At 52.1% G+C, this 22,511-nt stretch overlaps 10 protein-coding genes across 10 annotated transcripts; 4 read left to right on the top strand and 6 right to left on the bottom strand.

Moving 5' to 3' along the window:
- Positions 1–125: 125 nt before the first annotated feature.
- On the top strand, positions 126–2,129 carry BD324DRAFT_462229 (EAP30/Vps36 family-domain-containing protein). Its single transcript, XM_022012853.1, has 5 exons — positions 126–940; positions 985–1,066; positions 1,123–1,226; positions 1,277–1,583; positions 1,634–2,129. The coding sequence occupies exons 1-5, from the start codon at positions 311–313 to the stop codon at positions 2,065–2,067; spliced, it is 1,557 nt and encodes a 518-aa protein (XP_021870775.1). The 5' UTR covers positions 126–310; the 3' UTR covers positions 2,068–2,129.
- Positions 2,129–5,938, bottom strand: BD324DRAFT_626887 (Saccharopine dehydrogenase-domain-containing protein). Its single transcript, XM_022015941.1, has 16 exons — positions 5,500–5,938; positions 5,297–5,449; positions 5,110–5,248; positions 4,989–5,062; positions 4,823–4,941; positions 4,685–4,779; positions 4,347–4,645; positions 4,197–4,302; positions 3,820–4,149; positions 3,649–3,775; positions 3,488–3,598; positions 3,277–3,439; positions 3,142–3,228; positions 2,926–3,095; positions 2,656–2,877; positions 2,129–2,608 (listed from the first exon to the last, which is right to left on the bottom strand). The coding sequence occupies exons 1-16, from the start codon at positions 5,725–5,727 to the stop codon at positions 2,191–2,193; spliced, it is 2,841 nt and encodes a 946-aa protein (XP_021870776.1). The 5' UTR covers positions 5,728–5,938; the 3' UTR covers positions 2,129–2,190.
- A 1,081-nt stretch (positions 5,939–7,019) lies between these two features.
- Positions 7,020–8,464, bottom strand: BD324DRAFT_651193 (hypothetical protein; the record flags this gene model as incomplete). The annotated part of the gene is made up of 4 exons (XM_022018288.1): positions 7,020–7,193; positions 7,257–8,067; positions 8,120–8,275; positions 8,328–8,464. 4 exons carry the CDS (start codon positions 8,462–8,464, stop codon positions 7,020–7,022), a joined length of 1,278 nt encoding a protein of 425 aa, XP_021870777.1.
- A 628-nt stretch (positions 8,465–9,092) lies between these two features.
- Positions 9,093–11,651, bottom strand: BD324DRAFT_626901 (beta-lactamase/transpeptidase-like protein). Its single transcript, XM_022015942.1, has 4 exons — positions 11,629–11,651; positions 11,078–11,585; positions 10,827–11,016; positions 9,093–10,774 (listed from the first exon to the last, which is right to left on the bottom strand). The coding sequence occupies exons 2-4, from the start codon at positions 11,336–11,338 to the stop codon at positions 9,222–9,224; spliced, it is 2,004 nt and encodes a 667-aa protein (XP_021870778.1). The 5' UTR covers positions 11,339–11,585; positions 11,629–11,651; the 3' UTR covers positions 9,093–9,221.
- On the bottom strand, positions 11,625–14,297 carry BD324DRAFT_580383 (putative urea transporter; the record flags this gene model as incomplete). The annotated part of the gene is made up of 14 exons (XM_022013437.1): positions 11,625–11,779; positions 11,832–12,405; positions 12,457–12,725; positions 12,783–12,896; positions 12,940–13,029; positions 13,080–13,099; positions 13,147–13,495; positions 13,543–13,631; positions 13,684–13,741; positions 13,801–13,856; positions 13,909–13,989; positions 14,041–14,115; positions 14,171–14,208; positions 14,256–14,297. The coding sequence occupies 14 exons, from the start codon at positions 14,295–14,297 to the stop codon at positions 11,625–11,627; spliced, it is 2,010 nt and encodes a 669-aa protein (XP_021870779.1).
- Positions 14,298–15,175: 878 nt separating this feature from the next.
- On the top strand, positions 15,176–17,481 carry BD324DRAFT_651196 (hypothetical protein; the record flags this gene model as incomplete). Its single annotated transcript, XM_022018289.1, has 2 exons — positions 15,176–15,457; positions 15,520–17,481. The coding sequence occupies 2 exons, from the start codon at positions 15,176–15,178 to the stop codon at positions 17,479–17,481; spliced, it is 2,244 nt and encodes a 747-aa protein (XP_021870780.1).
- A 188-nt stretch (positions 17,482–17,669) lies between these two features.
- BD324DRAFT_651197 (hypothetical protein) lies at positions 17,670–18,027 on the top strand (the record flags this gene model as incomplete). The annotated part of the gene is made up of 4 exons (XM_022018290.1): positions 17,670–17,716; positions 17,775–17,784; positions 17,870–17,949; positions 18,006–18,027. The coding sequence occupies 4 exons, from the start codon at positions 17,670–17,672 to the stop codon at positions 18,025–18,027; spliced, it is 159 nt and encodes a 52-aa protein (XP_021870781.1).
- Positions 18,028–18,741: 714 nt separating this feature from the next.
- On the bottom strand, positions 18,742–19,491 carry BD324DRAFT_608784 (hypothetical protein; the record flags this gene model as incomplete). Its single annotated transcript, XM_022014121.1, has 5 exons — positions 18,742–18,811; positions 18,874–18,963; positions 19,022–19,108; positions 19,298–19,372; positions 19,484–19,491. The coding sequence occupies 5 exons, from the start codon at positions 19,489–19,491 to the stop codon at positions 18,742–18,744; spliced, it is 330 nt and encodes a 109-aa protein (XP_021870782.1).
- Positions 19,492–19,844: 353 nt separating this feature from the next.
- BD324DRAFT_651199 (putative methyltransferase-domain-containing protein) lies at positions 19,845–21,418 on the top strand (the record flags this gene model as incomplete). The annotated part of the gene is made up of 8 exons (XM_022018291.1): positions 19,845–20,138; positions 20,210–20,295; positions 20,355–20,474; positions 20,530–20,538; positions 20,598–20,842; positions 20,903–21,030; positions 21,079–21,223; positions 21,282–21,418. The coding sequence occupies 8 exons, from the start codon at positions 19,845–19,847 to the stop codon at positions 21,416–21,418; spliced, it is 1,164 nt and encodes a 387-aa protein (XP_021870783.1).
- Positions 21,419–21,544: 126 nt separating this feature from the next.
- BD324DRAFT_626921 (putative 60S ribosomal protein l30-1) lies at positions 21,545–22,422 on the bottom strand. The gene is made up of 5 exons (XM_022015943.1): positions 22,285–22,422; positions 21,942–21,990; positions 21,816–21,885; positions 21,646–21,760; positions 21,545–21,590 (listed from the first exon to the last, which is right to left on the bottom strand). Exons 1-5 carry the CDS (start codon positions 22,366–22,368, stop codon positions 21,570–21,572), a joined length of 339 nt encoding a protein of 112 aa, XP_021870784.1. The 5' UTR covers positions 22,369–22,422; the 3' UTR covers positions 21,545–21,569.
- Positions 22,423–22,511: the final 89 nt, after the last annotated feature.

Consider the following 22,511-nt stretch of genomic DNA (forward strand, 5'->3'; position numbering starts at 1 on the left):
GGAGGACATGGGAGTCTACTCGTGGGGAGAATGTATCGGCTGATCTTGAGCCTGGAGAGACCTGGATTGGAGGATGGGATAATGTGGGTCTGTACGAAGGGTAAGTCGCTCAATGTCTGCTTCAGTGCACTGACCCGTGTAAAGGAGCAACAAGATCCCTGGATACCAAGAGACAACGATTCATTTCACGACTCATCGCCTCATTGTCATTCCAAGCTCGTCTCCGTCATCAACGTCTACGTCTCGCCCCGCTGCCCCGCTTCAATCCTCATTGTCAAATGTCCGGCAGACAGAGCTCTACAACGGATTCATGAGGTCCTCTCCCAAGATTACACTCTCAATGGGCAAGCCAAGCACAAATGGGACGGGTCCAGAACGAGACAGCGTCTCCAATCCTCCAGCGGCGAACCATACACCAGAGACTTCCAGCTCTGTGGATATCGGACAGAACTGGACATGTGCAGTATGCGGTTTCGTCAATCCCATCAGAGGTTTTGGCATCCCAACATCGAGCACTAGATGCTCCCTGTGTGGTGTATCCTACACTCCAACCCAAGCTTCCAGCTCCTCTGTTCCCACCTCAGGTGCCGCTACGCCTGTCCTGGGTCAATCATCCACACCCGTTCCTCAAACACCACCTCCGCCATCCGCGCCAATGAATGACGATCCGGAAGGACGTATAGCATGCCCAGCTTGCACCTTTTTGAATCATCGTTCCTTACGCAACTGCGAGATCTGCTCCACACCGCTTCCTCGAAAGCCCGGCAAGCCCAAAGACTCTTCGAGTGGAATAGCCAACAGTCCGGATCTGAGCTATATTCCCCGAACGAGTGACGGGTACGATATCGTCCGGCTCAGCTTCCGTAAGACAGGGGTCCAGGATGCTTACAGGAGATTGAAGAATATCCTTAGTGACAAAGTGTGGGAGAGGGAGCAGCAGGTATGTTGGTAGATCTGCAGCCGAGCCTCATACACTACATTCAGAAGAGTGACAGACACAAAATCATGGCAAGCGAGACTGCAGGGCCAGACAGACCAAGCACACCACGAGCTGGAGCTGGTATCGGTGGGTAGACTGGCTTTCTTTGCCCATGGATCGCTCACCTTTTTCTTTTGGTGTAGACCACATCATGCAATCCATCAGCCTCGACAGCAAAGCCCAGGATAGCCACATGCAAGACGCTTTCAAAGACCTTGAGATTCTCATGGTCAGAGCTGGAGAAATGGCAAGTCGATGCGAGCGGGTGTCATGGATGCAAGCTGATGAGGAAGCCAGGTGAAAATGGCTCAATCCCTGAACGCCAAGCTCACGGCCCAACAAGCTTCTGGGACATCAGCAGCAATCGCGGAGGAGGATGCGACTTTAATTCGTTCTTCGCTCGTCCAATTAGGCTTATCTGCCCCTGCACTCACGGCAGATATGGTTCGCGATGAGAAAAAGTACCAACAGGGGCTGGCTCAAGAACTTGGGCAGCTCTTGACGGGTTCAAGAGGCTCTAAAGGCTTAATGTCAAATGATGAAGGACGCGGTGTGATCGCTCTGGATGAAGTCTGGGGATTGTGGATGCGAGCGAGAGGTATAGGTGAGCACTAATGTGTTATTCTGCTCGACACAGATTTTGACATCTGCTAGCGCTGCTACCTCCTTCAAGTCTCATCTCTGTTCTACCGCTGTTACCGGACAACACGTCGCCCCCTATCCGAACACTCGTTCTGCCTTCCCAGATGAGGGTTCTCTACTCGCCACGGTTCGAGCCGGTCAATCTTCTGAGTCGCCTGGTTGACCGTCTGACTCCACCGGATCTTCCAACAGAGAACACACATCTGTCGCAGACGACTACGTCACCTACCGAAGTTGCCTCTGAGCCAAGTTTAAGCTTGATAGAATTGGCATCGCAGGAAAACCTCCCGATAGGTCTGGCCAAGGAGCTGATCGAGTCCGTAGCGAACTTAGAATCTTCCGGAGATAATGCTCTAGTGTTCGGCATCGTCAGGGATGATCAAGCGGATCAAGCATCAGGTGGAACACGTTGGTATCGCGATCTCATCTCTATCTGGCAGCTGTAGACACCAAGATCGACAGAGCTCTCCACGATGCCCAGCGCTGTCAATTTTTCTTGGCTTTTGTTGTATGAATAAATGCATGAAACTTGACCCAATGCTGATGAATGTGTGATTATGCAAACGAATCTATGCCCAGTTCTCGGCAACCTTGACCCCGACACTCTCCAAATCGTCCAATACACCTTCGTACACATCCTTGTCAAGAGGTCTCCTGACACCACGACCGGCAACTTTCCCATCCAAAACTCTGAGAGCGGCAAAAGCCAGTGTCTTGCCGACCGTGACAGCCATCGCAGACGCATCGTCGTCCCCGTAAGCCAACAGACTAGCAGTGACTTTTTGTCCAGGACCACCTTGGGAGGCATCCATACTCGCCGGATGCAGCACAAACTCATGGTGAAGCAAACACGTGTCCCTTTCGCCTTTGTGATAACTCAGTCTGTTCGACAACAATTGTGCAAAGTAGTCGATTGGCGCCATTGAGCGAGACGCAGTGACTGGTCTGGACACTGTATTCTGCTTGCCATTAGGAAGGACACCGAACCTATGAAGGTCAGCCACATCGACCGGAAGCGGTTTGCAGCAACATACCATTCTAAAGCTTGCAGAGTGTCGTCCGCCACCTTGGAATCGACGATATCCTTAACGATCACTGGAAGATCCTCACTACGGGTCGAATCCGGAAGCCTTTGGGAGACCTTGACGCTCTGCAAAAGCAAGTCTGTCCAGCTCTCCACTTGCTGGTCTAGCGCGTCGCGATTAAGCAGACCCAGCTGCCGGAACGAGTCCATGAGACGCGAGAAACCCTGATATCTGTAGACGCCCTTGAGTCGTGTCTAGACCATCGAGAACATAGCTCACCTGAGAGTCCCTCTGAACAGATTCGACAGATCCTCGACCGTTCCAAGACCATATTTCTCAGCGTATAGCAATGAGTCGCGATTCGCTAATCCCTCGAGCGGTAGTCCATCCCAGAGCCCCACGGAAGGGAAATGCTGCGCCAACAATTGATCGCCTTGAACGTGATGGATCTAAGCGAATGTCAGAGCTATCGCCGGGGCGATACCTATGACTCACTTGGTCATCCAGCTTGTAGTGGGCATCATTCAGCGCAGCGGTCAGAACGGCCTTTGGACTCCAAGAGAATTTGTACCGCAACGGGACCTGATAGTCCACTATCAGAGGAGCCCCAAGTTTCGCAAGCATGCTCACCTCGCTGGCACTCAGCTCAGGTAATCCACCACACCAAGAAATGAAAGAGGAAATGGTCTTGCCCTCCTTGTTGGCTCTATCGATGATTCGCATGGCTGCCATCGAGTCGATCCCAGGATCCAGGCCACATTCCCCGAGGATTATGATGCCGGCGTCTTCAGCCCTGTTATGCTTCAGCGCAGTTGCCCTTGTCTGCTGGAGAGCAACTCACTTGGAGTTGAAGGCCTGCATTTCGTCGGAGACGTAACTCGCCGTTATCAGATGCTTGCGATGATTGACGCAATGCTCGGCAATGAGTGTGTGCATGGGCGCAGGGAGGAGACTAAGGACGGGCAGAGATCAGCGCTTGTTGTCTAGGTTGTCAGAACTCACCTGATCACAACATCCGACTCTTCAACAGCCTGACTAGCTGCAGCATCGTTCGTAGCGTCAAGTGTCAATCCCGACATATTGGCGTATTTTGCGCTCATTGCATCATTTGCCTTAGCATCGACACTCGCTGCAATGGGTTAGACAATCACATACGGAGCAGAGTCAACTCACCCAGGCGGACCACAATGTCCGATCGAGACCCAAGCACCTGTGCAGCAGGACCAGCGACCAGTCCACTTCCCAGAAGCAGAACCTTCTTTTTCCGATGGATGCCCGAATCGCGGGAGGCTGTTGACATGGCTCTCCGCCCAGAACCCACATTCTCGTTTCTCCATTGCTGGACACGAGGCATAAGACCTTTGTGATTCTCGGTGATGGTCCCGCTCCGCACAATGGTAGCACGTGACAACGTGTCCTCAAGAACAGCATCGTGGGCACCTGTCGCCAATTGTCGCACGTAAGGGATAATGCAGTCTGAGAAGTGCTCAGACGAGTCTTTTGCTGGGAAATCGTCAATTGCATAAAACACTGCACAAGGTGTAACTTACGTAGCTCGGACGGCAAAATGTCGATTGAACTGATCATGACGCCTCCAGGTCCGTCATAGTACGGCTGATCTATGGTCGTTGATCTATCCATGAACTCCAAATTGCCCTGGTCGATTCAGCAAGTTGAAAAGTCTTACTTGAGCCACTCACATTGATGTCGCAAGTGATGTCCTGAACCGCAATCAGCTTCGGCTTTGATCCATCTCTCTTGGCTCTCGCAACTTGGGCCTCCATTTGAGCATTGTCAAGGATTCTGGGGAATCCTTTACTCCAACCTTGCCCGTTGATGAGAGTTGTCAGGTGGGGGGCAATGACCTCGTCGAAATGGCTCTTGAACTTGCTGGGATCGGCATAGTATCCCACACGACTGTACGAATTCTCCTTGCCATTCGCACGCATATAGTGTGCGGGATCGAGATTTGACACAATGACCTTGGAGGATGATGATGCTAAAGCGGAGTCAGAGTCCACTCTGATCAGAAACTCACCATCCGTTGTGATCTCTGACAAGCGATCACTTTCGACCCAAACCGGATCTAGCTCCTTCAAGATATCCATTGCACCTGTAGCCACTTTTCCTCGGCTAGAAGAGGTTCAGTCTCGAGCTTCAAAAAGGTTCCACATACCCAGTCACACCAATGACAATTGGTTCAGGCGGTGGATTTGCAGCGATCGCCGCTGCGGCTTCACGAACGGCGGCCCTGTAGTCGTCCAAAGAATTGAAAGTGTAAGGTCTAGACAGGTTCTGACCAGAGATGAGCACAACTTTGCCATATTCCGCTTCAAACTCACGAGTAATGATGTAGCGATTCCTTTTCGAAGAAGAGCCAATCCAGTCAATGTCAAAGCTTCTCCTGCCCCGACAGCTGCTTCTGATCAGCTGACCCTCTGATCCGAGCCAAAGCCTTCTCACCTCCAGCATACCATCCGAAAGCAGCAACACGTTCCCTACCCTTTCCATCCGCCTTTTCCCTCGTGAGCAGCTCATAGTCGATCAACGTTTGTTGATTGTCTGTGCCCAGGAATGAGGAAAGCAAGCCAGTGTTATATTTCTGAGAAAGGTCAGTCAGACTTCAGTCATGACGGAGCTCATCCTTCACCTGTCCCTTGTGTGTGTGGGAAAAGACCATCCAGGTCCTCTTACGGCCTTTCTCAGCATCAATCAATCGGTGAACTTCAGACACTGGCGGCTCCTTGATGCCCAAAACGAGGTCCACTTTAGGCGACAAGGAAGGTACTATCCTAGCTCCGGCCTGGAATACACATTTAGCTTCGTGGTCCTTTTATCGACGCCATGGCTCACTTTCTCGTACTCTTTATTCGGGAAAGACCTCCTCTGACAACTCTCAACTTCCACCTCGACCTCCCCAGCACGAGCAAGCAGTGAGACCGCAGCGGGCGTCAACGGAGTTCGGCGCTCCCAAATCCGTTTTGGATCCTCTCTTCTGATACCGATTGTAGTGAGCCATCTATTGGATCTTATGATTCGAGCATGTTGACAAAGCGGCCGGCGCAGCGGTGATGATATCATCGTGAAGTGAAACTCGAGCAGAGGCGTGAGTCACCTTGAGACCATTCACAAAGGCGGTCCACCTGGCTTTAGATATTCCGAACGAGGTGAAAGGATGTATGGAACAAGTACACTCCTTTCGCTGAGACCCAGAGATCACCGTGAGTGTTTGCGCAAGAGGTCGAATGCAACGTCCAGGTATGCTTAGCTGCGCGTAATCAGACAATCAATCATCAAAATTAAGCGCAAGAGCGGGGGGCGCGATCATGGTGTTTATTAGCTCCGGCCGGCTAATCAGTTCAGATCTGGTTTCGCGTGCGGGTACCATAGCTTGCATATCTACATTATAACATCTCATTTCGTTGAACCTGCAACGTTGTGATGGCTAAAGATTCAGAAAGGGATGCAGAAGCATCATTCAATCACATCCATTGTGCGGAATCTCTGACGGTTTTGAAGACACATCCTGATCATGATTTACAGGTCAGATCTGCCGTCGGATGAAGCATAAATTCAGCCGCCGCCAAAAGCTAGGACGCGACTGATATGCCAATTGAGGTTTGGAGGGAGATTCTGACAGCTGTCAGATGGTCCGCTTCAATGCTCACACTGGACTGACTTCCACTCTTCGATTCCTCAGAGATCTTGGAAGCCAATTGCATGCTACATGAGAGCCCTGCCGTCGTCAACCATCGACCGTGGATCATTTCTTCTCACTTACACCTCTCAACGGTATACTTGAAAGCGCCTTGATTCCCGCTTGCAAGACGAAATCAGCGCAGCGTGAGAGTCCTGGGACACGTCAGCAGTGGCCAAGGGATAATGCCCACTTAAAGCTCCCATCGCTTCGTGTCGTGGTGGCTTGGTCACTATTCGACTGCCTAGCGAAACCTCTCGTGCCCCAAACGTGAGGGTCCTGCGTTGATCAGCTGGTGAACAGATACCAAAGCAGGCGCGCGAGCACTCACTTCAACCCCTCATCGCCTCGGTAAATTCACCAGAATCCGAAAGGAAGCTCGGTGACCTCCTGCTCTCCCTGCACGCTCCTGCATCTCCCTACCTCCGACATCTGGCGCACAATTTTTCGCGATTCATTATACATCTGAGATCCCAAGTGTTGTTTCGTGCATCCGAGACTGATTGCAAGACCATCTGTAACCTTCGAGCTCAAATAATATGACTTGACGACCGCGACCCCTACTTGACAGCCTGCAAAGTGTCAGTGAAATCGCTCGGCGCATTCGCTATTACCCACCTGCAGGATCCCCCTCCCCCCCCCCCCCCCCCCCTTTACGCTTCAGCTACCCATCCCCTCATCGCCCTGCCTTGAACAGCATGTGCTCATGTTTGAGCTTCCTCGCCAGGTTCTGAGCGTTATCCAGTATGATCCAATACTGACCGATCCGCTCATTAAGGTCTTTGCCGACGAAGGTGAATCCGCGTGGGCTCTCGTTCCAAATGTCAAACCATCGGTCCATTCTGTAACGCTGATGGTTGTACCAAATCAGCAAATGGGTCCATAGTCACCATAAGAAGAAAAAGATACTCACCATCAGCCATCGATGATCAAGATTCTCGAAGATGAGATACCGGGTGTTTCCACGTTTCTGGATCTTGAAGACCCCCGTTCCCATTGGCTGCCAAAGTCCAGTCATCACCTCCAGCAATCTCATCGTACAATTTGGTCGGATGATGTCGTATTCAACAGGCAACAGGTCGTGATCGGTGATACCGGCTTGAGCATTGAAGTTGAAAATATCCCTTTCGAGATTCGTACCGTGACGGGGAGGGTCCGGTGGTGCGGCGGCCTGCAGCTGGACGGCATTTGCTTCCCCTCCAGCTTCATTGTAAGGAGGAGGAATCTCAGGTGGGCCTCCCCACAACTCATCCTCCAAAGCAGCCGCTTGAGCTTCTGTCAGTTCCTCCTCAGCCGGCTGAGTAGCCTGTGGGGTTTGAGGAAGGCCAGTGCTAGTGGCGGTCGCATCTGTCGAGGGCGGTTCATGGATATTTGAGGGACCTGCGGGAGTCTCTGGCCGCTCTGTTGGACCAGTCAACCTTTGTGGCGTCGAAGGGTAGAGGGCACGGATGTTACTCTCCACACCGTTATCAACGCTATTGGAGGGCCCAGCCATCGCGTTCCCTTCTTCGTCCTCTGAGTTCGAAGACTCAGGAGACTTTCTTGCTCGAACTGCTCGTAGCCCAATCTTGTATGCCTTGGTGAGATCCAGTAACAACTCCGAGATGTCCGCCTGCGAGTTTGCTTCCAACCTCGAGCTGAGGGTCCGAAGAGTATTGACGTTGAGAGTGATCATGCCGTTCGCATTGTCTGTCTTTCTCGTTCGCCTAGGAAGAGGTCGAACTCTGTAGTTCATGTTGTCAATACGTCTACAGCATCTCATTTCCTGGTACTTACTCTCGTCCTTCTACTTCGCGTGTTGAGACGACCGGCGTCTCAGGCTCCTCTGTTGCAGTCTCCTCCGGGGTGTCCTTCGTGATTTGAACGGATGCTCCTCGTTTCAAGCCCCGGGCAGTGATCAGAGCCTCCTGTGCCCTAGGTAGAGGTCGGACTCTGAACAGCTACTTATCAGCAACACAATTGAGGGACTCGAGTCTTCACTGACTCTCTTCCCTCCACCGGCTCCAGCGAAGCCCTCGTCCCAGATCCCTCCGCTTCCTGAGCGGTCGCAGCAACGGGGGATACCGAGTCCTCTCTGGTGAGCTGAAACTCGGCAGTACGTTTTTTTGATCTTGTAAGCATCTTGAGGGCGAATGGGGCTCAAAATTTGGAATCGACAGCGATATTATGCTAGCTAGAGCAAGTTTGTGAAAGGTCGAATTGAATAAGAAGAAGAAGAATCAAGAGCAGAATCGCTTGCTTATAACTTCACCGCACTGCTCCCTTCTCTCTCACACACAGTTGTAGCAGCTCACGACTGGATGAATGGAATAGGAGAAAGATTTGTACGGATGACGCTGCAGACGAGAGGTGATCTTTGTGTGACGATTGTGAAACCTCCAGAGGGGAATCAGCAGACAGTGTGCCACAAGTCACGATCTGCGTGGTTCCATTCATGCAAAGTGGCAGAGGACTGCTATGGAAGGGGTCTGCCAAGAGAGACGGTCGGCTGGTCACCGCGACGATGAATGGGGAGATGAGGTTGTGAATGTGTCGTAAAGTGCACCCATATTTGGCTGCACATGCTGAGTTCAGAACGAGCTTGAGTCACATGCCCCCCGGTTTTTTTTTTTTTTGGCCTTCTCACTAGGTAGCACTCGATCACTTTATCGGCTGGCGAGGTCGCCGGGAGACCGGTCGATCAGATACCCGAGACCAACAGAGACGTTGTGGCGGAATCGCAGTGCGGCGAAAGCATCGCTGGCGCGAGCAGAGATCCTATAGTCATGCATGTTACGTGTCATCAAATTGGTCAAAACGAGTCTCGTCGCGCTTCATAATGTATCATCAATGTCTCTGAATTATACAAACGTGGAGGACAGCTCGCTCAGCTCTCGTTTCACCCCTGAACACGATGAAAGAAGAGCGGAGCCACTTCCTTGACGTCTTCGAGGACGGGCAGTACGATACCTGCCGCTGTATTCGTGGTGAGGATATTGCCAAACATGCCGATTCCATCTTGTGTAAAGACAGCAGGGGCGACTCCAGTCAGTTTGCCGATTTTTGGACTGACTTTATCTCCTTGATCATCCTGCCCACCTCGGACGCGATCCCAGATCTTGGCACCGGTCACGTTCCAATAAGGTCCATCTGCCTGAGTGAAAACGATGTGAGAGCAGAAGCTGGCCCCGTACTCGGCAATGAGGATTGGTCCGGTCAGATTGATATAGGTGAGAGTAGCGATATCGGTGATGAGGAAATCCGCTGGAAAGCCGTACTTGTCCAGAGTGCCTTGTTTGTCTGTAAGATTCAACACATCCAAGGTGAAGGGCAGGTAACCTGGTGAGGAGAAAGTTTGTCCCAAGAAATCATCGAGGTCGACTGGGGTCATTTGGCGCCTGACGATGGATGCAGATGCAGGATTTGACGAAGTGTCGGGTGTGGTTGATGAAAGATCCTGAGGCGTAGCGACGTCTGAGCCATTCGCTTGGGCCAGTTGAGCGACCAAGGGAAGAAGAGGTACGACGAGTGGTAAAGTCTCGGTGAAATGGTCGACGGGTTCGAGTCCAAGTAGGTCGTCCAGGATCGTCTGAGCTACGGGACTGGACCATCCTTGATTGTAGTAGTCTTCGTTTGTGACGACGAACACACCGACTGTCTCATTGGGCACACGGAAGAACTGAGAGTTGGTCCCGGGGAGATCACCATCATGGGTCTTGACGTCGAAACCTCTGTAGAAGAGATTTATTGTGCCAATAGCGTACTGGGTGGGTGGTTGGTCGGGCGCAGGAGCTAAGGAAGTGTTGACGTGTCCAGTGTTGACCGTCTCGATGACGGATGGGGAGATCTTCTTTGGCGAGACGACTTCTTTTATCCACTTGAGCTGAGCACGAGGATCAACCAAATACCTGGGGGGGAAGGCCGCTGGACTCACGATAGCCTCACCAGTGAGGACCGATGCACCACCGGCTCCCCACTCCCGTCCAGTGCCATTGGTCCAGTACACCACAGACTCCTGCCTGCCATGACAGCTCTCAGGCCACATCGAGTTTAGGGTAAGAGGGTAAGAAGAGCTGCCGTTGGCCATGAACAACGGGGCGATGATTGGCAAAGTCTGGTCGAGAGCGTATAGATCGATTGCGCAAGCAGTCTGATTGACAGCTTGACGGAGGAAACCTTGACTCAGTCGACCAGTAGCGAGAGCCTCTGAGGCGTTCCACGTAGCTTCCATATCGAGTCGCTTGAAGACAAGGTCCTCTGATTGCTGGTAAAAGTCTTGACCGGTCGCCTTGTCCACAATGTGACCTGCTGCAACGTAGTGGAGGTTGGAGTACTGCCACAGCTCTCGGAAACCAAGGTTCGGTTCCAGGACGGACAACCGCTCAAAGGCAGATTCGTTTGTATCATTCGGCTGAAGAGACCAGTTGTGTCCTGGTAGCCCAGAATAGTGTGCTATGAGGAGCTCGTTTCAACGAGGCGTCTCAGAGATATGCGCCAGACTCACAAAGGAAATCGTATACTGTCGCTTCTTCCGTGGCAGTCTGGTTCACCATCTTGAATGTCGGATCCACATCCTTGATCCTGGAGTTGAGAGAGAAGCGTTCACCATTCTCAAGGACAAAGCCCTGTTCCATAAGAGAGACAAGCGTGACGCCAGAGATCAACTTGGAATTCGACGCGAGGCCAAAGTAGGTCTGCAGAAAGTCGACGTGAGCAGTTTGAACCACTTTTCCTCATCATCACTAGCTCGCTTACCGTTGGATCCACGGGGGTCCCTTGAATATCCCGTCTCCCAAAGCACCAGATTTCATCACCCTTCGGACTGGTAATGGCGACTGTAAATCCAGGAATATCCATACTCTTGCTGATCTTTTCGATGTACTCGTAGATTTCGGGTCGGAGGGTTGACTTGTCAGTCTTATACCATGATGTGCTGCTTGATTCACGCGGCACGACACTGGCAGAAGAGGAGACGAGCAAAGCGAACGCTGGCAGAAGCTTGGGCAGCGATCGCATTGCGAGGGGGGTGTTAGGGAGGAAGCTGAAGCAAGCAAGGATGGATGTAAAGAGGTAGTAGAGCCGTGACGAGACGAACTTGTGAACAAGTGCTATGTTGTTCTATCTCAACCTATCTCGCCGCGGCCACAGATCTTCAAATAAGGTATGTAGAAAAGCTTGGCAGTGAAAACTGAAATGGCACATGCCCGGTTGACCGATTGAGCATGACGCCATCTTGTGCATCACATGTTACCTAGTTGGACAACTCAAATCCTAGTCAATGTCTTCAGACAGCCCCTGTCCCTTACTTGCGTCTTAGGTCCCTCCATATCCCGTTGACAATATCCCTCAAACCATGTCTGGCCTCCCACATCGGATAGATACCGACTAGGGCCAAGCCCACGAATAACCAGATCAAGCTGATGCTGACCCAAGCGGTGAAGCCATGCTGAGGGTATACTGTGGTGCGTGTCAGACCAGGCTCAGGAGGATAACAAGGTGGCTAGCTCACCGTATGAAGAGAAGAACAGTGGCAGAGGGATCAAGATGATCAAGATGAGCACCAGTGACAAAGCAGACCAAGATGCGAATCGGAAAGCCTTTTGTAGATCTCTCGCATCTTGATCCTCTTCGGAATCCTCGACGACAGGAAGTGTCGCTACAGCTAGACCTGATCCATCCTTTTCGCCGGGCGTGAATGCACCAGATTCGTCCTTGCTCTCCCGAGTAGGCGTCGCGGCTCCAGAGGGTGTACTGGAATGAACGTCGACCTGACCATGTTGGACAGTATTAATGGCTCGTGTGATTTCCCAGTCGAAATTGGCAGGTCGAATGATCGACCATCCAACGGTGATAAGACCTCCGATTCCAATGGCAAGCAGATTCCCGGTGAGCATCTCATAATCCCCAAAAGTCGTGTCGACAGTGACGACTCCGTTGTTGAGTTTGGCAGTGATACCGATCCAGCCTGCAATGGCGGCGCAGAAACCGACAATGGCTCCGACTATCGCTCCAGTACCGTTGGCCTTTTTCCAAGTGATGCATAGAGCAATGGGAACGACCGCTGAGCCAATCAGGCACCCCATCTGGGAAATACTTTGATCAACAATCACAGTACGACACCACACAACACTCACCAGTTCGTAGAGGTAGCCCATGGAAACGCCAATATAGTTGAAGGCTGTGGCAATGGCACCCATGAAGAGGGAGTAGAGCAAGATACACAGTTGAGAAGATCTCAGGATCTGTTTTTCAGACGCATGAGGGTTCACATATGTCCCATAGACATCATACGTCAAGAGCGATGAGACAGCAATTTGCTCGGCGGAGCAAGCTGAAGTGACGGCCAAGAAGAGCAAGATGAGCATGGCGATTCCGCCGGATTGACCCATGAGTGCAGCGGCGGCTGAGATCAAACGTCAACGGCGTTTCTTTTGTCGTGCATGCCCTTCTGTAGGCTCACCTTTCACTGCTGGCAGGCCTGCCGATACTTCATCCGAGGTCAGGGTGATGAGTGGATTGTCACCGTGAGCGAGAACGACGGCGGCCAGACCGAGACTAGTGGCGATACCCATCGCTGCAAAGCCTATCAGTCAAGGTGCATGTGATTGAATACCCACGGACTGAGAACCAGGCGACACCTCCAAGTAGGAAAGCCTTGACACTGGTTTGCGGACGTGACGCGATGGCTCTTTGCCAGTAGGCCTGATCTGGGACGAGCTGTCAGCATGATGGTACAGGTTTGAATGACGAGATCTACCATTGAAGACCGTTCCAAAGCTGAACAAATGTTAGCTGTGAGAACTCAGACACTCGCTCACACTCACTTGCCGACAATGTTCAAGACACCAAAGATCAAGCCGCTCTTTGACCTCATGGTCAGATACGACCCTTCCGCATTGCCCTTGACCGGGTGGTTTTCTGTCGCAATCTTGAGCATCTCCCACATCTTGGCTGGTGATCCGATGATTGGGCTAGTGGCGTATGCCACCAGGGCAAAGCTTATCAAGATACAGTAGAGGACAAGGGTGTGCGAGTAGTCTGCGATCAAAGTGGCTCGCATTCCGCCGGCTAGAACGTAGATTGATACGCCGAGTGGGATGAGGAAACAGGCTGCGATGGTGTTCATCCCGGTAAGATCGGTGACAGTAGCGGATCCTCCAAGGATGAGCATGGCTGTGAGGATCAGGCCGGCATCATGACAAGGTATCGGTATAGCTCACTCGAGACGATGATGTTGGTTGCAAGACCAAAAAACAAGAATGTCAAGTGGGCTGCCTTTCCCCATCGAGCACGAATGATCTCCAGGAAGCTGGTAGGTTGTAAGTTTCATTCGAAGCTCAGGACAGCTCCCGGGCGCTCACGTGTGGCAATTTGGAGCGTTCTGCTTCAGTTTACTTGCAATCATGGCGAAAAGAAGGACTGCGAGGAATCAGCAACATATCTCTGACGGCTACGCGAGTCAAGCTGAACAGACTAACTCTGGATAGTTGCCCCTGAGGCATACCAATACGGTCCACTGATTCCAAATTTGTACCTTTTGCAGATGTCAATGGCGTACGAAAACATGAGAGGATGATAAGACCGACCCCGTAGCACTGGATTGTAGCAGGGTAGCCGCCCAGGTCCACGCACTGACAATACCGGCGGCGATCAGACCAGGTGGAATGCTAAATGCACATAGTCAGTCTTGATTTTTGGATGTGGACTGGGACGCTTACCTTCTACTGGCCGAGGTGAACTCTTCGGTGGAAGTGACTTTGTGAGACGTGTATTTGGTTTGGATCTTGCTTAACCTACGATAAAGAGGGTAAGTATTCCACTAGTCGATCTACTGTCGCATCTCCTCACCCGACCATGACCAGACTGAAGACCAATCCCATTCCCACCTATGCCCCGGTGGTCAGACACGAGGAATGCTCTTGGACAGACTCACGACTACTCCGTACCCCGCTCCTCGGGGTAAGATGGGTGCCATGTCAGTGAGCCGAGAGTGAGTCGAGTTCAAGGCGAGTGAAAAGGCTCAAATGATACACGGTGATGAATAGCATGTGAGTACGGGAAATCTGACCTCAAGCCTATAAGTAATCTCGATGAGACGTCATTTATCATATTCTCCTATCAGCCAAGAATTGAAGACAGATAACATGGTACCTCTGTGAAATGCTCCGGACACCTCAAATACTCCTCCGACCAATCAGCTGATGCAGGTGTGGAATATCATCAGCAACGCACAGGCACGACGGACTAGCTTATCATAGTCGAAATTCAGACGTCGGGTCATCCGTTCTTCTTGCCCCACGGCGTAGAGACAGACGCCCCGCCGATAGGGAACGTAGAGGGTTCTCGCTCTCAAGGGATACATTCCTTCCCCCTTTCGCTCCTCTTAAGAGCCACGGACCCGCCACCCCCGCCCCTTCCCCCCCTTCCTCAATTGAGGCTAGTCCAGAATTGGACACAAAAGAGCCCGGAAAGAAAAATCCCACCTATAGATAAGAGAGAAGAGGCGATCAAATAGCTGATAAGGCAACAGCAGTCGCGTGAGATAATATGCTTAAAATTGATAAGACCGGGTCTCACTCGAAGTCCACGTCATGGCATTCTGATGGTGGCTCACTCTCGGCTCTTTAGGCGGAACCGAATGCTGAATGCCGCTGTCTGACACCAGTCTAATACCAAGTGGAGTGTATCTTGACCTCACACCGAAAGCACTAAATCGTCTGACGGCTCAAACAAGTATGGAAGCAGAGTCACCGGAGGTTTAGAGACAGCGCACGTTACCAGGAGTGTATATCACATCAACGCAGTCCTCTCACCCTGACCTCTTACTCTATCGCCGCCGCCCTCCCTGACACCATGTCTGTCTCATCAGGAACGACTCTCATCTCACCATCTGCAACGTCAACTGTGCATCGTCATCCGCCTGCACCTCAACGTAAGGGGTCCGGTCTTCACGGTCATCATACATCTCATGGGCATCATGCCAAACGCAAGCCGTCCACTGGAGCGCACACGAGCGGAAGGAGAGGGAGTGAGACGGAATCAGGGAAGCGAGCTCTGGCGGCAGGTCTAGCCATGCATGCATTGGAAGCTGCTGGAGCAGAAGTCGGGAAAGGCAAGCGAAGAGTGTCGAGTGATGTAAGTCTCGAGAAGATCTATACAGTGTTGCGATGTAGCTGATGGAGCTCGTCTCTTTTCAGAGACCCCTCAACAAATCCTCTCGATCCGACACACACCTCCCTCGTTTGTCTCGGACAACCTCTCTGACATCCAATCCATCTGATCAAGCTCTCGCTGTACGACCCAAGATCAAAGACCGCAAGCGGAGTGGAGAATCTGTAGAGGTAGTGGACGAGGATGGTGAAGCAGTCTCACGGCCCGTCGAATCATCTGAAGAAGAATGGGAAGAGAGTGGGGATGAAAAGCAAGCTCAGCCTCCAGTCCGACCCTCGGCCTCATCGACCAAGCTTAAAGGCAAAGCGAAGATTGTCGCTGCTGAGGCCAGTACGCCAATGAGAAGGACGCAAAGTGATACGCAGGCTCAACCTCCCTCTCGCTCTCGATCTATAATCACGTCTCCGTTGGCTCTTCAGGCGATCGGTAGCGGTGATCTCGTTGGGTCAGGAGGATCCAATGGATCAGCATCCTCAGGTCCGTTACATCCTCGGCAGCGAACACTCGGGTTTGCAGGACCCCAAGCGGTCGGGGATCCTCAGACGAATGCTCAGAAACATATCAACGAGATGATGCCCCATTGGAACGATTCAACCCATGTCATGCCCGCTCATCAACTTCGACATCAGAAAAGTTTCTCAGCGCTAAGTCAAGGTGGAGGTGAAAGAACGCGATCAGTCTCCAACGGGACTCATCACGCGCCTGTCATGAATCGACGAGTGACAGAAAGCAGCATGGATCAGACCGAGGAAGAAGAGGAAGATGATGAGGATGGTCAGATTCTCATCAACAAGTCTCATGGATCCAGTCCGAAAGCTCCCACCATTGGCAAGCGGGATGAGCCAGTTCCGACATCACAACCCATGACGGATGATACGCCTCGAACCAGCCGAATGAGAAAGTCTGCACCTGCTGATGCTATTGGGAGTGGACGACCGCATCAACGTCATGTTTCTGCGGCCAATTCAACTCATCGTTTACGCCATCGCCCATCCAATTCATCCCTCAGATCACTGCAATCACTCCGTGCTCCACCCCACCCTCTCAACTCTCCCACTGGGTACCGCTCCGGTCTCCCGCCATCACGATCGGGGACGGCGTCCAATTCTCCCGTCAAAGAGCGTGGGCCGTCGATGCATCACCCGCCAATCGCTCCACCTGTGGTATATCGAGAGGTCGCAACGGGACATGGATGGGATATCCCAGAAGATGGAGAGCTCGGAACTCCCGTGAAACGTAGCGCGACGTTACCAAATGGATCCAGTGGATCGTCAACACCGGCCAAGTCTAGACCGATGGAGAGGAGGCAGGCATCCATCTCCTCCACAAAGAGTCTCCAAAGTCATCTTCGGCCTCAGCCCTCGCCATCCTCTTCTACCACCTCGCACCCGCGTTCTAGAACGACCTCGTCAGCGACACTGACGACTCCGCGACGACGTCAGACAGCTTTGGAAGTGACGACTAAAGCGTCCAAGCTTCAGAGCACCAATGACCCAGTACTCTACCATCACTCCTTGGGTCACTCATCGACCTCTGCCGAGACGGCCCATTTGATTTCTCGTTTCTTACCTCAGAAAAAGGCGACGAGACCACAGTGGGAGATCAGTATCGATAATCTCGACGAGCACTCGGGTATCGGTCTATCAAGAGGAGACTACCGAGACGCTCATGAGAGCTTGATCCGGTCGATGAGAGAGCTGGGCGTCAGCACGACGAGTACGAAACAAGCTGCGAGGCGTCTGAGCTATCAATCGCTGCTTGGGACTACGAGAGACGTGACAAGCTCGCGATCTGGTTTAGGGATAGCTGGCGGTGCCGATGGAGAAATGGCTCAGGACGGGATGGGTGTTGGAGTGGGCATGGTCAGTGGGAAGAATGGCCCGATGATCGTGGCTAAGGGTGGGGGATGGAGAGGGAAGACGCCTTTTGAGCTGAGTGTGGAGCGATGCCTGGCTCAGAGGCCCGTCAGGACCTTTGGGCCTCAGTAGGCTGTAGTCCGCGACCTTTTGTAAAGCGATACTGAGGCATCTAAATGCAATGACTGCCATCCGACAAGCAAATGAGAGAGATTTCCCTCTTTAGGTAATTATGTTTGTCTCATTTTGCTGAAGTTCTCCAAGACTTCAAATTTCGTACTCGATATCCTCCAGAGCCATCATCTTCATCACCAGACACGATGCCATTCTCAGACGAGACGAAGGACAGGTTCAACGCAGCTGTGGGGTGAGATATACTGTGTCTCGGATCCTTCATGCGAGCTGACGTGACAAATCATGCTTAGCGTCGCAAAGGTTGGTGGTATATTGACGATTTCAGTAACACTTCTGCGCTTGCGTCCATCTTTGCTGACGTCTCGACTTCGTTCCTTCCCTCTAGACCATTGTCACTGTCGGCTGGATCCCTATGATCATTTACATCGGATACAGAAACTCGTCTCCTCAGCCATCGCTTATCAAGTGAGTTCTGGGTCCGAAAGGGCATTTTCAATAGATTTGCTGACATCTTCGGACAGGCTCATCACACCGCTGGCTTGAGGGGGTGTGGGAACCATTGGACAGATGTCAGTCAGCAGATCCAAACATGTTTTTCTGTATCGAGCTGACCCGATTCCCTCAGGTGTATTTGGATTTGAGAGATAATCACCCCGCTCATGTATCATTGATGATTCGAGACTCTGTCCGAGATACCAACGGACGAGATGGTTGGCCTGACCCAGTCATCCATCATTGACCCTGGCATCGACCGAGATCTCACCAAAAACATTTTTCAACTGATCAAGTTGTCCAGGCCGAGTCCCTCAACACTATCTGTCCATTTACATTGACCGCATGCCCTCCTTCCTCCACACTCTATCTTCTCAACAGCTACCACAATGATGACCCCCACCCGAGGATCTGCATCGTCCCTGTACCTTGTGCTCTGCGCATGGTCACATACGATCGCCTGATCTCACCCAGTCATTTGCGAGAGCAAAATGTCAGGGAGAGAATGAAAGATTTATGGGAGGCCCGGCTGAGTGGTAGCGAGCATGTGAAGTGGGCGTCGGTGGGTTGCCTCCGACAATCAAGGCGGTGCTTGAGGTCTCGTTCTTGTCCGGTCCAACTCTGCCATGCAGGCAATTGCATAAGAATCAATTCTCCTTGGACTACATGGTTGTAAACTGTTTGACTGTGGGACTACTGAAATGACTCTGACTTGACTAAACTTATCATCTTGTTGCTTGTAAGAGCATGTTCTCGGGGCTCGATCTACTTGGGACAATTGGCACAGGCGCAGTTGCCCTTCTCGCACTTGCAAACGCCTTCATCTCCACCGCAGCTGAAAAACAGATAACCCGGATTAGCCAGGACAGCATTGCAGATGATCTGATTTCAACTCACTTGCACACGGTCTTTGTCTTGTTGCTGTTCGACTTGGGGCAGTCTTCGCAGTTGCAGTCCCCAGCTTTGCAGGTGCATCCGTCTTTACCTCTAGCAATGAACGTCAGTATGTGAACAAAGGCGAGAGAGAGAAAGGGGCATCGCTCACCCGCAAGCGTTGGATCCCTTGTGAGTAGGGCAGCTAGCGCAGTTGCACGAGTCGGGGGAGCATTGACATTCGCCGGCTTGCTGGCATCTGTGGGGAGGGGAGTAGAGGTCCATTAAGGGAGGTGAGGTGGGTCGTACGGGCCGTCGAAAAGTTGCAGAGAGGGTGGAAGGGATAGTCATGACAGCATTGGTCGAGTCCAGAGGATTTGAGATGGGGCGGCATACGCAAACGCGACTGTCAGCCAATACAGTGGCATACAATGTATCCGCAACTCACCCGCAAGTCTGACCGTCAGTCTTGTTGGAGCAGCTGCATTGGGCAGAGCTAGCGGGAACAGGAGCAGTAGCGGAGCTGAGAGACTGTCAGTGAGAGTGTACTTCGGTGGAGTGTCAAGCGCGCGTCGGAGCATCGAGCTCCCGAGGCGTCGCCAGAGCTGGGGACGATGCGCGGTGTAGTACTCACGTAGACATGTTGAGTGGGAGTGAGATCTGGACTAGACTAGGCTGGACCGATATCGAGTTGAGCTGAGTGATATGTGGAGCGTAGACAAAGGTAAGAGGATGATGTAGTTGGAGATCTACCGGTTATATATATGTATGCCAGTCAGTGGCTGGTGGCGGGGCCGAGAAAACTGCGTGGATTTTGCGGAAAGTGTCATGATGAAATCGGGTTGAGACATTGGTGCGAAATGCAAAGTGGTGATCGCACAAAGACCGCACCAACGCAGAATCAGCGCGTCCAGCTGGCATCAGTCTAGTGGGTCGGGATTGTATACAGCAACAAGCGTTACGATGTTCACCTACAGAGCCACGACGCAGCTAAGATGAAGATTCCCTGCGGCGACGTTGTGGAGCTGGAGACCTCACTTCGGATTCTCCGAAGACAGCATCATGCTCTTTATCCAGTATACAAGCTGTCCATTCCCCCAGCCGACCAGCTCGTCATTCCGACCAGTCAAGAGTGGCTCATCAGACATATCATGGAGGACCCTGTGATAGCTCCATATCGTCCTGATGCAAGCTATGAGCGACGATTCTGGAGGAGGATCGTGGGTGTTTTGGAAGATGTCGGGGTGAAGGAGATTCAAGGGGAAAGTGAAGGCAGTGGAGAGATAGATGTGTGTGTTGCTCCTCGTACCCTTCACGCGAACACTTTGTTGATGTATCAATTGCTGCTCTGGATGGACAGGTCGAAATCGATGAGAGGATCTATACCCACTTATCTGACCTGATGGTTTCCGGTACAGCGACCGAATCTGGATCTCTGGTTGACCTGTGCGTGGAGAAAAGGTCGAGGCGATTCGTACTCGCTGACGAGATTCGCTCATCTTCAGACCAGGGCAGTCATTCAGGACGTTCATATTCGACAGACCTGACGAGCCAAATGAGCATGCTCTAACGCTGCTAGAGGAGCAAATGGCGATTCAGGGTGGAAGTACGGGTCTGCGGACATGGTGGGTATATGATGTGATGCTCGGAGGGAAAAGATGACTGGCTGACCCAACACAGGACCGCAAGGTATGATAGCCCAACTCTCATTGACTCTGTGCTGTTCGGACTGACAGCACATGCTCCAGTCTGCATCTTGGACAAATTATTCTCTCCCATCCTTCAATCCTCTGCTCCAGTCACCACACGAGCCTAAAAGGAAAGTCTGTCGTTGAACTCGGAGCGGGGACAGGCTTCTTATCTATCCTCTTGGCTCAGCTTGGCGCGCGAGTGTCAGCCACGGATCTGGGGGACGATGTCGAAGGCGGTCTGGAAGAGAACGAACCGGTCCGTCAGGCGCCGCTCCGGCGACTCAGACACAACGTAGAGCTGAGTGAGGCTCCCTTGCTCCGTCCCGAGTCTCCAGGGGAGGACTGGCTGACGTTTTTTTAAGATGGGATGCAGAGTCAGATCAGTGTATCGCATCTGGATTGGATGGACGCTTTAAAACCTGAGGCGGAACGACCAGAGATCTGGCGCGACTCATGCAAAGAATCTCGCACAGTTGTCGCCGCAGATGTGGTTAGTTGACGCGCTTGAAGTGTTACACACGTGCTGAGACCATCACAGATATATGATCCAGATATTGTGCCCGCCTTAGTGAAGACTATACAGGTTTTGATCGATACAGAAAACGATGGCCCTTGGGGTCAAGCGATCATAGCCGCGACAGTCAGGAACAGATCCACCCTGGATTTCTTCAGGTCGAGCTGTGGTGAGAAAGCGGTCGTTCGACACCACATATGATCGTGCTAATGGCGGCGTGTCAACAGAGGAAGCCGGAATGTCAATCACGCTGCTCAACATCCCGCCATGTGAGCAAGCAGAGCAAATTTTCTGGGACTCGGGTATCGATCAAGGCAGTGATGTCGAGATTATGCGAATCCACAAATCGTCGACCAACTGCTGAAAGTGACCAGAAGCATCCATGGACAGACACGAGGCATGCCTAGCGTCCCACGGTTCAATCACATTGTCTCCGCATGATTCACAGTCAAAAGACAACCCCTGACGCATCCTGTTGTACGAATACAATGCATCCACGCATGTGCATTTTCTCTCTAAGCAGTCTCAACCTGGAGCTGAGCAGGAAACGTCAGCGACGAGGGCAGTGCTTAATGACAAGGCACCACTTACGAGATCAGAATCACCGGCATCCTGGATAGACATGACTCCAACTCGGTAAAGACGTCCAGCAGCAGTTCCAAGGTCGACGTTGGATCCGTCGTAGTGGTGGACCGAGGTCTTTGACCTGTTCACGGCGTCAACACTAAAATATCACACGTAAGGACGGGAAGACCACACACAGCATGGCGTAGTATTCGATTTCGGATTTTCTCAGAGGAGGACAGTTTTTGCTGATGAGGATGAGTTTGGCTGGAGAGCAGTCCTATTTAGCGTCTGCGATAGTATCAAGCGTTAAAACTGCTCACCCTTGCCGGATCGGAGCTGCTTCAGGGCTTGCTTGTAGCCGAGAGTGTACTACGCGTGGGTCAGCGAGTTGCTCTGAGTGCGATTTCGATGTCCAATCAGAGAGATAGACCGCTCGAGCTCCATTCCCTTCCAGCTCTCGTTTTCCGTGCACCTCTGTCATCGACATGATCATAGACATGGAACACCTCGACCAAGAGCAATCGACCGCTCTCATATCCTGATGTTGGCCTCCGCAGTCCATCGAGCACCAGCGTGAATTGTCTCCACCACCTTCCACCTTCCACCTTCTCCACCGATCATGCCAGTACCGAATCGCCTAGATCCGTCCACTCTCCAACTCACCTTTCCAGACTTGACAACAAGCTGCAACCTCGAGTTGATGTTCTCGGAAGTCTTTGCAGACTTGGACTTCTTGACGGGAGCCATGGTGATCCAGTGGGAGAGGGTGATGGGGAAGGGTTGGTAGCTATACCGTTCAATTGACCTTGAATTCGACGAAAAGGACTTTTGGGAGCTGGGCAGTCGAAACTCGGCATTTTGCGGAATTATGGAAAAATGAATAATGTGGC

Source organism: Kockovaella imperatae, assembly GCF_002102565.1.
Source record: "Kockovaella imperatae strain NRRL Y-17943 chromosome Unknown BD324scaffold_7, whole genome shotgun sequence".
Classification (NCBI taxonomy): Eukaryota; Fungi; Basidiomycota; class Tremellomycetes; order Tremellales; family Cuniculitremaceae; genus Kockovaella; species Kockovaella imperatae.

What these genes read in the sequence shown, in the direction of transcription:
- BD324DRAFT_462229 (XM_022012853.1), top strand. Translation starts at nt 311, where the DNA reads ATGAGGTCCTCTCCCAAGATTACACTCTCAATGGGCAAGCCAAGCACA. An exon ending in ACGAGCTGGAGCTGGTATCG is followed by an intron (nt 1,067 to 1,122) that starts GTGGGTAGACTG and finishes CTTTTGGTGTAG; the next exon opens with ACCACATCATGCAATCCATC. An exon ending in TGGTCAGAGCTGGAGAAATG is followed by an intron (nt 1,227 to 1,276) that starts GCAAGTCGATGC and finishes TGAGGAAGCCAG; the next exon opens with GTGAAAATGGCTCAATCCCT.
- BD324DRAFT_626887 (XM_022015941.1), bottom strand. Translation starts at nt 5,727, where the DNA reads ATGATATCATCACCGCTGCGCCGGCCGCTTTGTCAACATGCTCGAATC. An exon ending in ACTACAAGCTGGATGACCAA is followed by an intron (nt 3,096 to 3,141) that starts GTGAGTCATAGG and finishes ACATTCGCTTAG; the next exon opens with ATCCATCACGTTCAAGGCGA. An exon ending in ACTCTGCAAGCTTTAGAATG is followed by an intron (nt 2,609 to 2,655) that starts GTATGTTGCTGC and finishes TGACCTTCATAG; the next exon opens with GTTCGGTGTCCTTCCTAATG.
- BD324DRAFT_626901 (XM_022015942.1), bottom strand. Translation starts at nt 11,338, where the DNA reads ATGCGATCGCTGCCCAAGCTTCTGCCAGCGTTCGCTTTGCTCGTCTCC. An exon ending in GGACCCCCGTGGATCCAACG is followed by an intron (nt 11,017 to 11,077) that starts GTAAGCGAGCTA and finishes GACTTTCTGCAG; the next exon opens with ACCTACTTTGGCCTCGCGTC. An exon ending in GACAGTATACGATTTCCTTT is followed by an intron (nt 10,775 to 10,826) that starts GTGAGTCTGGCG and finishes AGCTCCTCATAG; the next exon opens with CACACTATTCTGGGCTACCA.
- BD324DRAFT_626921 (XM_022015943.1), bottom strand. Translation starts at nt 22,368, where the DNA reads ATGGCTCCCGTCAAGAAGTCCAAGTCTGCAAAGACTTCCGAGAACATC. An exon ending in TTGTTGTCAAGTCTGGAAAG is followed by an intron (nt 21,991 to 22,284) that starts GTGAGTTGGAGA and finishes ACCCACGCGTAG; the next exon opens with TACACTCTCGGCTACAAGCA. An exon ending in ATGCCGGTGATTCTGATCTC is followed by an intron (nt 21,591 to 21,645) that starts GTAAGTGGTGCC and finishes TTTCCTGCTCAG; the next exon opens with CTCCAGGTTGAGACTGCTTA.